The following is a 17,337-nucleotide window of genomic DNA, read 5'->3' as shown; positions in this document are numbered from 1 at the left end:
AAAAATAAAATAAAATAAGGTTTCCTTGTGAGAATACAGGAATCTGAAGTTGATTTTTTCTGCTTTTCCTAAAATAAAGAGGGGAAATTCCAACCTTACATAAAATCAGAGAAAATTAAATTAAAAAAAAGAAAGGGCAATACATTATGATATTGGGATTTGTCTAATATTACAAGTTGATTTACATTTTTTAAAAAATCAGAGAAAGAAAAAAGTAGATGCAAAAAATGCATTTGTCAAAATCAACACCTAGTTGATTAGAAAACTGGAAGCAGATTTCTCTAATCTGATAGAGACCACTGACATAAAACAAACTAACAAAAAAAGACAAAACTAAAGTTATAGAGTTAACAGTAGACATCATACTTCTGATAAAAGAATATTTTTCTTTTAGTGCTGAAATGAGATACAAATGGTCTTTATCAATCATTTTGTTCAACAGCCTCTCTTGTCTATTCTAGCAATGGAATAAAGCAAGAAAAATAAATACAAAATATAAAAAAATAGAAAAGGGAGAAATAAATTATTTTTATTTGTAGATAATAATTGTGTACATAGAAACCAAAATAAAAAATGAGAGGAACAGGGCTTCGAGGCACGTGCCTCCTCCACAAAGAAGAATGAAAACAGAGACCAGATAACCACAGACTGGAAAGAGTATATGAGAGATAGCACTGGGATTCAGTAGGAAAATCTGAGGCATGAAAAGATGAAAGAGCAAAACAGTTGCCCCAGCTGGGATTGGCTCAGAGTTGGGAGGACTTCCCCACTGTGGGAAAGAGGTGAGTGAAAATCCCCAGTGGGCCACATTCCCACTGTGAACTCCTGCAGTCCTCGTCATGGGCAAGCCCGTCAGCCTTCATGGGCCCTGCAGCTCATCTAGGAACTTCCTGGAGTCTGTGGACATCATGATTACAGAGAGAGCGTTCATGCTGAGCCCCGCACATCTTCTGAGACCTAAGTAGCTGTAGCATGGCTTCATTTGGGTAGCCCAGGCCCCACCAGCCTGCATTCTGCCCTATGTCCCAATAGCCCCACCATCTCCACATCCCTGGAGTCTGGCTACATCCTGCCATGTCCATTCAGAATACCAAACGTTATGATGCTGATAGGGTCCCCAGCGCTCTAGCCCACACAGTGCCCAGCAGACTGGGGAATGAGCAATGCATCACACCAGGGAGGCTGCCCCCAGGAGCAGGGGGGCCAAAGCACAAGGTCCATAGCACCTGGGAACTGCCAGCCTGGGGCCATGCTAGTGCAACAAGCCCACTCTTCCCACCCTGGCAGCAGAGCCACTGTGCACCTGCATGTGCATTCAAAGGGGTCGGGCACAGGCCTGCCCAGGAGCCATCCAACAACTTGAGGACAGGCCCTCCTGATACCCCATTAAAACCTGTATATACTATCTGTAGGTCTGGGGAGTTTCACCCGGTCTACTTCAACTGAACTACTGTCCACACATGTCATCTGGGGGACCAGGGAATTGACCAGCCCTACACACCACTGCAGGCATCCACTCACACAAAACAGAGGTTTAAGATTAGGCCAATCCCACTGCCACTGCCTCCTGTAGCCCAGAGTGCTATATAGGGGCCTCAGGGTCAACCTCCCCCAGCCTGTTGCACCCTGTGCCTATATAAACCAGCAAGGGACCTAAGGACAGATACACCCTGCCTGGACCTCCCTCCCCAGTGCCTGTGTGCATCATCCGAGGGCCTGGGATGCAGTTTGTGTCTGTGCATACCATTGGGGGAGGCTAAAGACAAGTTGGCGCACCTGCCACCAGTAGCATCCAAACACATCATGCAGGAGCCTAGGAATCAGACTGTCCACCACTGCTGGCAACTATGCATGCCTCACAGGGGCCTAAGGATAGGCCTGACCACCCCACTGCCACCTCTGCTGGCACCTGCACAAGCAACTTGGAGGCCCAATCCATGGGCAGCCCCACTACTGCCATCACCAAGGTCGCACAGGTTACCCAGAGCCCTGAGGAGCCTCTTCTCAAGCAGTGCGTCACTACCACTGTCAGTCCCTGAGAAAGTCTCTTAGGGGTCAAGGATCAGCCAACCTAGAACTGATATCACCTTTGCTCACGTATCATATTGTACACATAAGCCCAAGGACTAGCATGCCCAGCCCACTGCTGCCCTCTCTGAGACCCAAGGCATGGCCTACCTGGCATTCCCCGTCCTGAGGAAACCTCACCACAGCCTAAACCACTGAGGAACTCCCTGGTCACCACTGGCACTGATTATAGCTGAATGAGGAAGGAGAAATAAATGCTATATTTCTTAGTGATCCTGAGAAAGCAGCAGGGAGCTGCAGAAGAACTCTTCCTCTAAAGATAAGAACAAACTTTACACTGAGCCACAAAAACCTTGAAAAGCAAAACAAAACAAAACAAAAAGACTCTGTCACTAACAATACCCTGGTTTCTAACATCTGTAGCTATAACAATGCAGCTGATAGTTGAACTGTAGCTGATATTGAACTGAGGGAAAAAAAGGTATAAAAGAGTTTGGAAAACAACTGTTCCTTGGAACTCAGCATTTCACGCCTTGAGGCACCTGAGTTCTCACCGGCAATTAAAGGTTCCTTCTTCTATATTGTTGGTGTAAGTATCTGTCTGTTGTCATTCGCCGTTTTTTCTGCAACATGAAGAAATCATATGAAGACAACGCTACTGAGTCCATCCATAATCAAAGCCAAAGTGGCCCATTGAACCAACACTTATAAATATTCGATTCATCTATAGGCAAAAGTCTTTCCCTATGAAAACCAACGAATAAAATTGGAAGAAGTGACTGTTATACCAGATGTGCAGATGTCAACACAAGAACGTAAGGGATATGAAAGGAAATGCAATAATTCTTCATCAACAGGTTTCAACGAAAAAGAAATTAATGAAAGGTCTGAAAAATAATTTGAAATTATAATATTAGAAATTCAGTGATATACAGGGGGACATAAGAATCAGGAAAACCATTCATGATCTGAATGATAAATGCAACAAAGAAATAGATATCATAAAAAGGAGGGAACCAGAGATCCTAGCACTGAATAACTCAATTAATGAAATTTAAAAAATAATAAATCAAGAGCTACAAAGAAGAATAATTTGACTTCTTCCTTTCCAATTTGGATCCCCTTTTTTTCTTTCTCTTGTCTGATTGCTCTCTCACTTTCAGTACTATGTCTAATAACATTGGCCAAAGTGGGCATCCTCGCCTGGTTCCTGATCTTAGCTTTCAGCATTCCCCCACTCAGAATGATAGACACAAGCTGTGGCTCTGTCATATGTGGCTTTTATCATGTTGAAGTATATTCCTTCTATACCCAGTTTTTAAAAGAGTTTTTATCATGAAAGTAAAGTTGAATATAGTTAGATAGAATGAACAATATTTGATAGCACTGAAAGAAAATATTACCATGAGAATGTGACCACCTCTCACTCCCTACCATAGGAATGTGACCTTTTGTAACTGTTCCAGGAGATAGCCCCAGGAGCTGCAGCAAATGTTTACTATTAAGCAAATATTTGACTGTTAGTCTTGTCTTAAGACAGTTGAATAATGAACCAGAGTTCTTCTTATCTGGAGAGCCCCTGCTATGTCTACTCCCCCCCACCACTTTATGGTTAGAGCCCCTGCTATGTCTGCTATTCCTGCCTACTTTGTAGTTTTTGCCTTTATAAGCTTGTAAAAACTGCTGTGCAGGGCTTGACTCCTCGGCTTCTAAAAGAGTTGTGGGTCAAGCCCCGGCATGCAGGAATAAAAATCCTCTTGCGTTTTTGCATCAAGTGCCATCTCTTGCGGTTGATTGGGGTGGTCAGAGCTCCGGGCAGAGTGGGGGGTTCTGCCCCAAGTCTTTCAGCACAACAAAGTGACTATCATCAACAATAAGTTAAGGTATACTCTAAAATTAACTAAGAGTAGAATTGGAATGTTCCTAAGACAGACAAATGTTAAATGTCAGAGGTGATGGATACCCCGACTACCTTAATTCGACCAATTCACATTGTATGTTTGTATCAAAATGTCACGTGTACTCTATAAAAATATACAATTATTATGTACCCATAATAACTAAAACATTTTTAAAAATTGATTCTCATCCTCTTTTATTCCTCAGTCCAGTGTTCCAAATCCTACCACTTCACGCTCTTCAACAGATATCACCTGCTTTTTTCATCTTCCATAACTCTAAATTATTGTCTCCCAGTCATAACCTCATTCTCTGTCCGGCCTTCAACCTTTCCCCAAAGCAGGGATAATTTTATGTAACTTCTTACCTGCAAAAATGTATCTCCATGTACATAACTTAATTAGAGCCAGGTTAATTACTATGCATCTTGGAGATGTTCTATTTGGCATGTCTTCTGGGAATTCAATGACAATCCTGTGTCTGGATATCTGAGTCTCTGGCAATATTGGGAAATTTTCTCCAATAATATCTTCAAGTAGATTTTCCATGGGCCTTTGGCACTTTCTTCTTCTCCCCTAGGAATACCTGTAATTTGCATGCTTGTATGCTTTGCATAGTCCCGAATCACCCAAAGAGATTGCTCTGCCTTTGTTCTCTTCTGCCTCTTTAAATGACTTGGTTAGCTCAAGAGCCTTTCTTCTTCGTGGCTTAGTCCATTCTTGCAACATTTTGCTGCCTCTTTCAATTCTTTAAACTCCATTATATCTTTCCTAAGATTGTCCAGTTCTTTAGTGACTTTTTCATTAATTTCCTGAAACATTTTTTGGACTTGTTTTTGCTGATTTTCAACTTTTTCTTCAACTCCATTCATCATATTTGCCATCTATATTCTGAATTCCATTTTTGTCATTTCAATACTTTCTTTATACTTGAAGTTCTTTGCTGTAGCTCCACTGCAATCCTTTGGGGGTGTTGATATCTTTTGATTTTTCATGTTGCCGGGATTATTTTGCTGGTTTCTCATCTGTGGTTTCTTTCTTCAGCTCACATTTTTTAAAAAATCTAGATGTTACTATCACTTCCTTGGAAACTTGTATGTCCAGTTTGAGAATGGGAAGGTCACTAGATATCACTGTAGTAACACTGTAAAGGTAGCAGCTGGCTGTGAAATTGCATGAACGCTCAGCTGTGTGCCTTGATTTTATCCAAGTTTCAGTAAATGGCCTGCTTGAGGCTAGGGGGTCCCTGGCCTTAAGAGCAGGTCTGGCCCTGCTGCAGTGTCAGCACTGGAAACTTAAGAGTGGTGTTTGTGGCCTGTCAGGGGTTCTGAATGCTCAGAGGTGGAGAAGCCTACTGATTTGTTTGAATTTTTTGTGGATTCTGGATATTTGTCCTCTCTTGAAAATATAGTTGGCAAATATTTTCTCCCATTCTGCAGGTTGTGTATTCACTCTGTTAATTCTTTCCTTTGCTGTGAAGAAGGTTTCTAATTTAATTAAACTTCCATTTATTTATTTTTGTTGCTATACTTGCCTTTGGGGTCTTCGTCATAAATTCATTTCGTAGGCCAATGTCTACGAGAGGTTTTCCTATATTTTCTTCTAGATTCTTTTATGATTTCGTGTTTTATGAGGCAAACTCGTGTTTATGAGCAATTAAGTTTGCAAACTCACTCTGGAAAAAGTACTACAAACCTCACTGCTGAATATCACAACCTTCAGAGTACTACCCTTGGGAAGCTATGCACCAATGCCCGCACCTAGCCCACCCTTCAAAGCAATTTGGGCACTTCTTTTCTGAAATGGACATCAGGGCTATCACTATACAAGGTCTGACAATTAAGTTTGTGAAATCATCCTGGAAAAAATTCTTTGCACTTAATTGTCTGATCTCTTTAAGACTTTAATCAATCTTAATTTTTATATACAGCAAGAAATAGGGGTCCTAGTTCATTCTTAAATATGAGACCTGAACCCCTAAGGCTCCAAGAAGAAAACAGTTAAAAAATCTCTGGACATTGACCTTGGCAATTTCTTGGATGTGACATCAAAAACCCAGACAACAGCAGCACAAATAGACAGTGAAATTATGCAAAATGAAAGAGCTTCTGTACAGCAAAGGAAACAATCAACAAAGTGAAATGGCACCCTACAGAATAGAGAAATACTTGCAAACCATATATCTGATAAAGGATTAATATTCAAAATATATAAGTAATAAAGCTCAATAACAAAAATAAAATAAAACTGATAACCCAATTTTAGAATGAGCTAATGGCTTGATTGGAATTTTTTTCAGAGAATACATGCAAATGGTCAATAAATACATAAAAAGTTTCTCAACGTCACTAAAAATCAGGGAAATGAAAAGAAAAACTACAGTCAGATATCATCTCACACTTATTAGATTGTCTATCAAAAATAAATAAATAGATAAAACAGACCAAAACATCCCCCCCCAAAGCCAAAAGACAACAAATGTTCGCAGGGATATGAAGAAAAAGAAGCTTTTGTACACTGTTGGAGGAATGTGCAACCACTATAGAAAACAGTATGGACATTCTTCAAAAACTAAAAATAGAACTGCCATATAATCCAACAAACTCATTCAAAACTGCCATATAATCCAACAAACTCATTCTTGGGTATATCTGTAAAATAACTAAAATCAAGGTCTCAAAGATAGCTGAACTCGTATGTTCACTGCAGCATTATTCACAATAGCTCTGACATGGAAACAATTGATGAATGAATGGATAAAGCTATGGGCGGCACCTGTGGCTTAGTCGGTAAGGTGCTGGCCCCATATACCGAGGGTGGCGGGTTCAAACCCAGCCCTGGCTGAACTGCAACCAAAAAATAGCCGGGTGTTGTGGCAGGCGCCTGTAGTCCCAGCTACTCGGGAGGCTGAGGCAAGAGAATCGCTTAAGCCCAGGAGGTGGAGGTTGCTTTGAGCTGTGTGAGGCCACAGCACTCTACCGAGGGCCATAAAGTGACAAGCTGTATCTACAAAAAAAAAGAAAATATGGTCTATACTTACAATGCAGTGTTATTCAGCTTTAACCAAACAAAAATCCTGGACTTTGTGACCATGTGGATAAACCAGGAGGACGTTATGATAAGCACAATAAGCCAGACACAGAAGGACAAATACTGCGTGATACTGCTTTCATGGTGAATCTAGAATAGTCAAACTTACAGAAGCAGCAAGTGGAATAATAAAAGGAGATGCAAGGTGGGGAAACAGCAGAGGTATTAGTCAAAGTGTACAAAGTTTCTCTTATATAAGACCAATAGGTCCTAGAAATCAGCTGTATAGCATAATGCTTATAGTTTACAATACTGTATTTATACTTGAAAATTTACTAAGGGGGAAAGTCTTACGTTAAGTATTTTTAATCACAGAAAGTATAATAATAAAAATAGGGCAGTGTGAGATTTTTGGAGGTAATGGATAGATTTGTGACCGATTGTGATGATGTTTTCATAGGTTTACATTTACAAACTCTTCGGTTGTATGCATTTAATATCTACAGCTTTTGTATATAAAAAGAAAATAATAAAAAATAAAATCTCTAAAAAAAATCACGAACATTTTGACTATTTAAAAATAAAATAGCTTTGGGCGGCACCTGTGGCTCAGTCGGTAAGGCGCCGGCCCCATATGCCGAGGGTGGCGACTTCAGACCCGGCCCCCGCCAAACTGCAACCAAAAAATAGCCAGGCGTTGTGGCGGGCGCCTGTAGTCCCAGCTGCTCGGGAGGCTGAGGCAAGAGAATTGCTTAAGCCCAGGAGTTGGAGGTTGCTTTGAGCCGTGTAAGGCCACGGCACTCTATCGAGGGCCATAAAGTGAGACTCTGTCTCTACAAAAAAATAAAAATAAAAAAAAATAAAACAGCTTTTTCTGCAGATATGTGTATAAAACATTGATTTGCTCACATTTTTAACTGTTTAGAGAATAACAAGGTGCTAGATGATATGTCTGAAGTTTTAAAGAACTCTTAAAATATTCTGAAATTTTGAACTTGGATCATCATGTCCATTTTGCAAGAAATTCTAGATCTCTGGTCTAGTAAAATCAGTATCGCAAATTAATTTACCATTCTTTCAGCCTATACATAGCTATGTGATTACATAAAGAGAAACTGAAAACTACATTTTTTACCAACATTCTGAAATCACCAATTTTGTTCCAGAAAAACTCTTGAGCCCTAGATTCACAAGGTTTAGCATCTAGTGTGCAGAGAAACTGAAAACCTGTCTTTTAGGAAAATTTCAAAAAATGAAAGATAATAGATCTTATCTCTTAACGTCTTCAAACAATTTATTAGGACTTTTCTGAGAAAAATAAAATATCAATTGTAAGACAATAAACTTTGCTGATATTAACATCCAAATTACAAAATCAATAACCTGAACATTATTAATTGAAATAAATGATAAAAATGTAAATATTAAATGCTTATACTACTTCGCCTAGATTACAAATTTACTAAATTTTAAAGATTAATATAAAATCTATTTTTATAGAGAAGTGGGGGAAGAAGAGTTATTTTGCACATGCAGGCTGGTACTTAGTGATATACGTTGGTATGGACAAACGTTTGCTAAAATAGTAAAATATCTCCAAATTAGTTGGTACAGTGCTATAGCCCCAGCTGCGCTCTACTCCGGGAACCCCCCAGATCTTTACAAGAGAAAACCACTACCACAACAAGGTTTTTTGAACTTTGTTCTAGTGCTGTGGCCAGTATCAGTTCTGTTTTTTAAATAGTTCAGTATCACCCTAGTGCGCATGAGAATATGTAATAATAAAGCAAGAAAAGGACTTTTATTTCAGAAAGACAATAAATTCATGAAATGATTCTGAGATAGAAATAAGAGGGCCATAGAATATCTATTCCCCTAGGTTCCTGGGAATAGTTTTAAGTCTTATTCATAAGAACATAATGAGACAATAAAATGGAGAAAGTTCTGTGAAGCATATTCCTTTGCCTGATGGTTTAAACACAGTCATTTTTTAAGCTGTTTTTGTCCCTGTTTCTGTAGCTTCTTCCTTCCTTACATGGTCTTAGTCACAAGTCCCTTACTTCTTGGTGAATTTGGAAGAAGCATATTACTCCAAATCCTCAATCTTCACTAGAGCAGCTGTCTTCTCACAAATCCAAGAAATTTCAGCACCACAGCGAGAAATATAAATATTTCCTTTTTGAAAATAAGCACATCCTCTGGATCCATTTATCTGGGCAAGTTCTTTAGTACTGAATCTGAAAATTAATTTATTTAAAATTCATTTATAAACTTTGTGCGTGAAATTTGGTCACCGTTTAGTATCATCAGTTACCCTTACAGCCCATATTATGTCTCTGAATATTGAGCGACTTCTGCCTCCACAAAGCTTCAGAATCCCTAATGCCAGCACATCTGAATTCTTTATTTAAGTTACAATCCCAAGAATTTTTTAAGAGTAATATTTAAATTCTAGCTTGAGAATGTATACTTCCTCTGTTAATATGGAGTTTATTAATAGAATCTACCCAATCCATATTGTATCAGGAGTACTGGTATTTCTTTACTTTGAAACTTTATAAAGAAAAACGGAAAAATGAAATGTAAAAGTTACTACATAGAATGTAAGGGGCAGTGTTATAAAATTAACTGGAAAATAGCTACTCCTGCAATTTCCTAGTAACAGTTAAAGATCAATCCTCTGAGTCTTCTTCCTAACAGGTACCACACAGGAGTTGTTTTGCCCAACTTCTGAAAAGAGTTGAACAGAAGACGGAAAAGAGATGTAAACCTTTCTTTTTCCAAATCATCTTTGAGAATCTGCTTTTACAGAGATGCTAAGTAAACAGCAGAACAGGCTTCAGCCGTATCTCCAGGGCAGAGTTACAACTCCTATGATAATCCAGGCTCCAGTGAAAGGGAGGGGAGGTAACTCTTGGATTTTTGACATCCCAGTTTCAGTTTTTGTTATCTACCCACCCCTAAGAAGAAAGAAAGGAGTGGATGCAGCAGTTTCTGACTGTGTCTTGCCAATTTACAACCCTCTTAAAATTAGCAAGTCACCTGGCCTCAATATAGCTTTTCCCTCTTTTCCTTTCCACAGCATCTCCCTACTCTCTTTTCTCTCTCTCTTTCCCTGCTTTCTTTCACTCTCCCACTCCATCTCTCTTTCTAAGAACATAAAATAAATTTTATACTTTTATATTTTAATCTTTGTCTGGAGAAATCTTTCTCTTCCATGTTGTGAGCACCTAATGAGACGTCCATCCTAACACTGTAGGAAATAGTTTCCTTAGGTGGCACCTGTGGCTCACTGAGTAGGTGCCGGCCCCATATACTGACAGTGGTGGGTTCGAACCCAGCCACGGCCAAACTGCAACAAAAAATAGCCGGGCGTTGTGGTGGGTGCCTGTAGTCCCAACTACTTGGGAGTCTGAGGCAAGAGAATCGCCTAAGCCCAGGAGTTGGAGGTTGCTGTGAGCTGTGATGCCACGGCACTCTACCTAGGGTGACAAAGTGAGTCTCTAAAAAAAAGAGAGAAAGAAAGAAATAGTTCCCTTAACCAATGTCATGAGAAAATTACACTTAACGAATCTCAATCTTTTGTGTGCCCAACATTGCTTTTTTCCCCCGCAATTGACATGCTTTACACTGCCATATTTTTTTCTTGCCTCAGAAAGCCTCTGCACCTGCACAGAGTAACCAAGGAAATGACTACATCATCCTGAATTTTAATCTCACTAACCTGAGTATGACTCCCTGGGTTATGTGACAGTTGCTTGTCTCAAGGGGGTCAGTGTGGGCAGGCTCTGGACCCTGCTGTGGGTCCACCTCCAACAAGTTTTAAGAGTTGGTGGTGGGGCCAAGGATAATTAACACCTTTAAGAGAAGGGATACATCTTAGATTTTAAAAAGAAGACTGAACTTGTTTACAAAATCCAGTGGGACTGCTCCAGTAAACCCTCAGTCTAGTAGCAACACCTCAGATTAATTTTAATTATTTTATGCCCATGTCACTCTAGTTATGAAAAAGTAACTGTCAATTCTTGTTTGTGTATTACTCTGCTTGTGTTTTTTGCATTATCTGTGTGAAACCAGACCAGTTGATTTACTATGACTAATAATGGAAATTAGAGAGTGGGAGATTGGTGTTTGAGTAGGAATAGCCATGACAAAACTTGGGGTAATGGATGAAGATAAAGTACGTCCAGAGAGAAAAGAATAGACTTATCATTGTTTGTTATTCAAGGAATCTTGTGAGTCAGCTGAAACACCGTATCTTTTACAGATGATAAATGATTATAATTCAGTTTAAGAAAATGTTGACACCATACTTAGACCAGGACCAGGAGAGAGGTTGATCAATTAATGATTTGCTTGAGTAGAAAAGCAGATAAAAAAGTCATTCCACCCAGAAGGATCAACGTTCTTGAATTTTGTCTGTATAAAATGCTACTTTTAAAAAATATATGAATATGATTATGTCATTTCAATATAGTTATGATGGGAATGTTTATCAAATTTGGGGGTTTTATAGTCTCTAAAAGAATTTTGCAAAACTATGGGCTTCCCTCTACATTTTTAAGTTGATATCTCTTCTTTCATGACTTTAAATAGTTGCAAAAAATGTAATTTTCCACATTATATATTCGATAAGTACTTTAAATATTTTCATCAAAACCTAAAGAGCCATATTTAGTCCATTTTAACTCATAAAAGACACATGCCATATATTCTAATTGGCAAGTCTTCAATATGAAACTAATTCGGCTAATTAGATTAATCAGCTAATTCAGACACACTGTCTGTTAAAAAATGGGCTGAGAATTTTTCTATTTGAATGAATGTATGTTCTTATGACAAACACCACCCTTCTGGATTGTAGAATGACTGCCCGGCATGGTTGCTACAGTATCATTCATGAGGTGAGTTACCTCAGGGAAGTTTTTAATCTCTCAGTGATATCTTCATCTATAAAACAGGAATATAATAGTGCTTTCCTCAAGGGTCAACATTTACTAAGTACCTTGAATACAGTAAGTATTATATGAATGTGTTAAATAAATAAATTTAAACTAAAAGATAAAGTTCAGTGCCTTGCCATAAATTTCTCACACAGATGAAATCAGGTACCTATCCTTTCAATATTTGCTACTAACGCCCTTTTTTCTTTGTACAGTGTACCCTTCTTTTTATTTAATCTACATTTATAATTATTATAATAATTATTAATTTTCTTGGGATTCCATGGAAAGTTCCCCCACCCCAATACTTATAGACTTACAAAGATGGAGAGGGAACAGAGCCATCCTCCCATAGCCAACTTTTGCCAGAGTGGTGCCATGATAACCCCAGCCAAAACAAAGAAAACATGGGTAATGGCTGAGACTTAAGAAAATCCTGAGAGAGAAAACGGAAAACATTTGAAGTGAGAGCCACATTCCAGTTTGCAGACGTAAGATAGATGAGAACATTTATTAAATTCATTCATTAATTCTCTTTCAAAATGCACTGAATCCTCATAATGTGAATCAAAGATTTCATTTATTAACCTTTCATCGTATGGATAATTTCCGGGGAAGGAGACTCAATCCTACCTTTTCTTCCAAGCTGTCTATCTTTACCAAGGTGGAGTTCTTTTCTGTGCAGTCCTTTCTACTGCTAGTCCAGGTTTTCTCTTCACTTGTTGTAAAATAATAGCAACTGTTTTGGTACCATTGCCATGTCTTAGGACAAGGATTACATCTGTGATCTGGAAAATACCCAGCAGTACAGCTCAACAAGTCTGGAGTGACAGGAGAGGGTTTTGGAAACTGGATCATTTAGTTAGACAATCGGGTCTGAGAGCCAGCTCCCTGAAACATACTGCTTTAGGAACCTCTGAAAATAAAGCCATCCATGGTTATGGGCTTTTTTTTAGGGCTCCGTCTTCTGGTCTCAGAATTACCAGCTATATTTTTGACTTTTTATAACAACACAATCACCTAGAAAAACTTTTATCACTTAAAATGAATTGTTAAAGTATCCAAATCGGAATCATTTCAAGATAATTTCCAAAATTGCTTGTGTTTTAAAAATAGTAAATGAACGTGTGTATTTCCTTTCTGTCTTTAAACTTAGTGTGATATCATCAAGGGTCATTCAATAACATTACTTGGACTCTAAAGTGGGCACATGGTCACCTTAAACAGGGAAACAGATCCCATTTGACTGGTCAGCAAGCCTGACTGATTACCTGAGATATGACTGATTAGCTCTTGGCAGAGTTTAATGGCCATTTGTCCCTGTCTCTTCAATAGACTGGAGATCTGTGATCTGAGAAATTCCTCCTCCAAAGGGAAGTTATTGTAGTTGTCCAGTTGCTGGGAAAAATTATCCTGCTGCCGATGGACAATTTTCTGAAGTTGACTCAATTTCTCTGACTCTGAGTTAATTTCATTTGATAGCTGTAAAACTCCAATACACAACAAAGACAAATTCGCATCCTCTTACATTCTCATTATAGCAATACAGCATTCTCTTGACATAGAAATATTTCTTAAATTACTCAGTAAATATTAACATCTCTTATTAATCATGGAAGAAACATGCCAGATGCCTTTCTATTCCAAGGAGTTTATAGTTCATTTTTATAATTCTATTTGTATTTTAATTATTGTCCTATATTAAAATAATACATAATAATTATATATCTTTGATATTTTATCTAATGCAGTACCAGTCACCTTGCCACTCATTTTTGGTGAAATGATTTTATTTTTGTTTTATTCCATTTGGAGTTGGTTAATGTGATTGCTGTTTTAATAGAAGCGGAAGTATTTAGGACAATGGAGATCTTAAAGTATGATCTAAAGACCTTTACCAGAATAACCTGAGGAACTTGTTTAAAAATAATAAATAAATTAATTAATTCAATAGATCTTAATGGCACACCAGACCATTTCTTGCCCTGCGTCCACAAAAATCTGCATTTTTAATAAGCACTTCAGGTGATTCACACTGATGAACAATTAAGTTCATCTGTCTGTAGTTAACCAGTGAACATATTATTGTATCTTAGTTTATTTTTTAAATATATAACATTGTAGATTGATAATCCTCATAATGGTTGGGCGCTGAATACCTGTTTTTACCAGGACATCATATTTCTTAAAAAAAAAAAAAAAAAGCAGCATCATTTGCCTCTTTTTATGTATCCAAATAGGTATGTCCAAATTCTAATTATCCATTAGATCTTACATATATAAAAAGAAATTAATATGGCAGAGATAGTAGTATTATTCAGCAAATTCACTTTCTTGACTGCAAGTCCCCTAAAAATGACTTCTCACTACTCTGTATATCATATACTTAACAATATTCTTCCAATAAATTGTATATTCTCAAGATGTTTTTCCACTTAGTTAGTCCATAACTCCCTACCCTGTCTAGGCCAACATGCCTAATGATGGGTCAGAATCAACAGAATGTTCTTCCATAGCTGTGGTGCTGGGGAACTGTGCTTCCATTGTTATGTGGACATGGTCCAGTGCTCCTTCTACTCAGTAAGATATATCAGGGCACTCTCCCTCCATGTTTGTGTGTCTTTCTCATTTATAGGTATCAGGCTATTGATGCTACTTAGAAGTTTTCTCTGCACTAGAAAGATCTTGAGTGAGCAGAATAAGCTAGACTTGTGCTAAGCCTTAGAGGTAAATGAAATGGCAGGCCCTTCCTTGAATTCACCTCCCTTGACTCTCTATTACTCATCACTGGAATGACGAGTGGTTATATATCTACTCTCCTTATTCTAACCAATAACTAGAAAAATAAAAGTATTCTTCCAGTCCAGTTTAGCTTATTAAGACAAAACAATAAACTTTGAGCAAAATCCTCATAACATTAAAGTATGTTTCTTGCTGTTAATTTTAAAGGTAGGAAGAATGAGAGCTAGAAAAAAGAATTTATTAGAGGATTCGGGATCCTGGGACCTGTCATTTAACATGAACGTACTTAGTTTACAAATATGATTCCTAGTCACCTTTCTTGGGTTTGATGCAAATATACTTACACATAATCCCCAAGGTCACCAATCCAATCAGCAGCATCAAGCTAAGAGTCAGCAGGCTCAAGGCAGCGTGGCGCCATATAGGAGACCCAGCTGGGTGCCCTGAAGAAAGCCAGCAGAGGAAATAGCAAACAGAAGTGCTTTGTGCTTGTTACATTGGATTGTTTATTTTTTCCATTTAGGAAACTTCCAGATATTAGAATTTCTCTTTTGCTTCTTCAATACCCTTATTTAGAAAATATCCAATACAGTGGAGACCTCATCATTAGTTCTGCATGTCTCCACCACTGTCCCTCCTTTAAAAGTAATGTATCTAGTAATTTTTATGTTTCTGTTTACATCATCACCCACCCTTCTTCTTTGTTCGTTGAATTCGTGAATAAGATATTGTGAAAACTGCTTCTCTGGATGATGCTGGCAATGGGGGGGGGATACCCTAGATTTTTGAGATTACAATTTCCATAAGGCAGTTCTTCGACTTGCTCTATAAAAGTGGGTTCTACTTTTAAAAGTAACTTTTATCTATTAAAAATTCTGTTCATTTATATCTTTGCTTTTTGTTGCCTAATTAATAAAGAACGAATACTCAACAAAGTGAATGCATTCTACAATCTAATCTACAAACAGCAGAAAGACCAGAAAGCCAGCAGATAGCTCTTCAAACTTTAACATCCTGAGTTTTTCTTTTTTTTTTTTTTTCTGTCTAGAGTTCATTTATGAGTGCTTTAGTTTAACGTTTCCTATTATAAGCCTCAGATATCCCCTTGCCCAGGCATACCAGCCCTAGATAATCATTTTTTCTTACAACACTATTGTTTTTGAGGTGACTAACATCACTGATTCAGTCAGGACTCTGATTCAGGAACTCCTGGTCGAGTTTTTCTTTTTAATACAAATGGTTCTCACATTTTTCATGTATGCAATAGAGAAAATACTACTAATATTATTACAATATTTTTGTTAATTTACTTCACAATTATACTTTGATTAAGATCTGGCATAAAGTACATAAAATACTACACAGATATTGTGGTTATTGATCCAACATTACCAATTATGCTCAGGATTTCATCTACCCTAAAAAAATTTTGAATACTTATAAAAGAGAAATTAGGTCTTATCTTTCCTAATGTACTCATCCTCCATTTTTTCCCCTTCAGTTACTTACACCATCTAAAAAATTTTTTTTCTTCCACCTTCTCTATTTTAGAAGCCTTCGATATGGTTTCCAAAATAATATTACTTTGGCATCTCTACAAGGTATAAATATCAAGGATTATATTTATAAAAATAAATCTCTTAGTCCTCCCTAATCCCCAGCATATCTAGTCAAAATTTTTCACAACAGCACAGAGCTTTATGAAACATAGTGATACACATACCACAATTTAAAAAGGTTCTGAAGGCCATGGATTTTCTCCTCAGCGTGGGGAATACTCTTTCTGCTAATCTAGTTCTTAACTATTTGCCTCCATTTTGGAGATTCCACAACATGCATCTCTTTAGCATTGGTATCAGAGCCAGCACCTCAAGCATTTAGCACCTGTGCATTCCTCAAGGATACAATTTGTTCTCTCTGAACCCGTACCTTTTTTTCTTAGGTTATTTCCATCCTGGTTATTTTTTGTTCCAGCAGAATCCTGTAAGGTGAGTGTCGTGTAGGTCACGTCTTCAGACATTGCAGAAGAAAGCACTACTATAAATTATATAATTAATGTTTCAATATCTTCAAGCACAGGAATGGGGTGTTCTTTTCAAGGCTGGGAGCTCTCTCCCTCCCTCTACTTCTCCTCTTTCACAACAAAAGCTTTTTTTTTTTGAGACAGAGTCTCACTATGTCACTCTTGGTAGAGTGCCAGGGCATCACTGCTCACAGCAACCTCAAACTCCTGGGCTTAAATGATTCTCTTGCCTTAGCCTCCCAAGTAGCTGAGACTACAGGTGCCCACCTAGTTATTTTTTTGTTGTAGTTGTTATTGTTGTTTAGCAGGCTCGGGCTGGGTTCGAACCCACCAGCCTTGGTGTATGTGGCCGGCACCCTAACCACTGACCTACAGGCACTGAGCCAAAAGCATGTTTTTTATTTCAGAATTTAAGGGGGTAAAAATATACATGAATATCATTAGTAATGGTTAAGTCAGGGCACTTAATGTGCTCGTCATCCAAATCATGCTCATTGTATTTGATAGGTAGGTTTCCCCACTTCCTCTTCTTGATTTCCAATGACTTTTGCATCTCTTTGTGCCTGGGTGTGCCCATTGATTAACTCCCAATTATTAGAGAAGATATATAAAGACATTATTTCATTTATTTTTTATGACTGAGTAGTACTGCATATATATGTGTGTGCATATA

General features: G+C 38.0%; 1 protein-coding gene across 2 annotated transcripts; it reads right to left on the bottom strand.

The window, feature by feature from the left end:
• Positions 1 to 9,042: 9,042 nt before the first annotated feature.
• On the bottom strand, positions 9,043 to 16,674 carry CLEC12B (C-type lectin domain family 12 member B). Of its 2 annotated transcripts, none has more exons than XM_053557059.1 (6): positions 16,571 to 16,674; positions 14,986 to 15,084; positions 13,171 to 13,389; positions 12,533 to 12,687; positions 12,220 to 12,335; positions 9,043 to 9,193 (listed from the first exon to the last, which is right to left on the bottom strand). In XM_053557059.1, exons 1-6 carry the CDS (start codon positions 16,659 to 16,661, stop codon positions 9,043 to 9,045), a joined length of 831 nt encoding a protein of 276 aa, XP_053413034.1. In that variant the 5' UTR covers positions 16,662 to 16,674. The 2 variants fall into 2 exon arrangements, with proteins under 2 accessions (XP_053413034.1, XP_053413035.1); XM_053557060.1 differs by having other exon boundaries at positions 9,043 to 9,106.
• Between the last annotated feature and the right edge of the window lie 663 nt (positions 16,675 to 17,337).

This window comes from Nycticebus coucang, chromosome 12 (assembly GCF_027406575.1).
Source record: "Nycticebus coucang isolate mNycCou1 chromosome 12, mNycCou1.pri, whole genome shotgun sequence".
NCBI classification, from domain to species: Eukaryota; Metazoa; Chordata; class Mammalia; order Primates; family Lorisidae; genus Nycticebus; species Nycticebus coucang.
Note: the sequence above shows the minus strand (reverse complement) of the source record. Positions and strands in the feature narration are given on the sequence as shown.

Coding starts and splice junctions, on each gene's coding strand:
- CLEC12B (XM_053557059.1), bottom strand. CDS start 16,661: ATGTCTGAAGACGTGACCTACACGACACTCACCTTACAGGATTCTGCT. Junction 15,085..16,570: donor AAATAACCTAAGAAAAAAAG/GTACGGGTTCAG, acceptor GGCTTTCTTCAG/GGCACCCAGCTGGGTCTCCT. Junction 13,390..14,985: donor GGTGACCTTGGGGATTATGT/GTAAGTATATTT, acceptor TGTGTATTGGAG/TTTTACAGCTATCAAATGAA.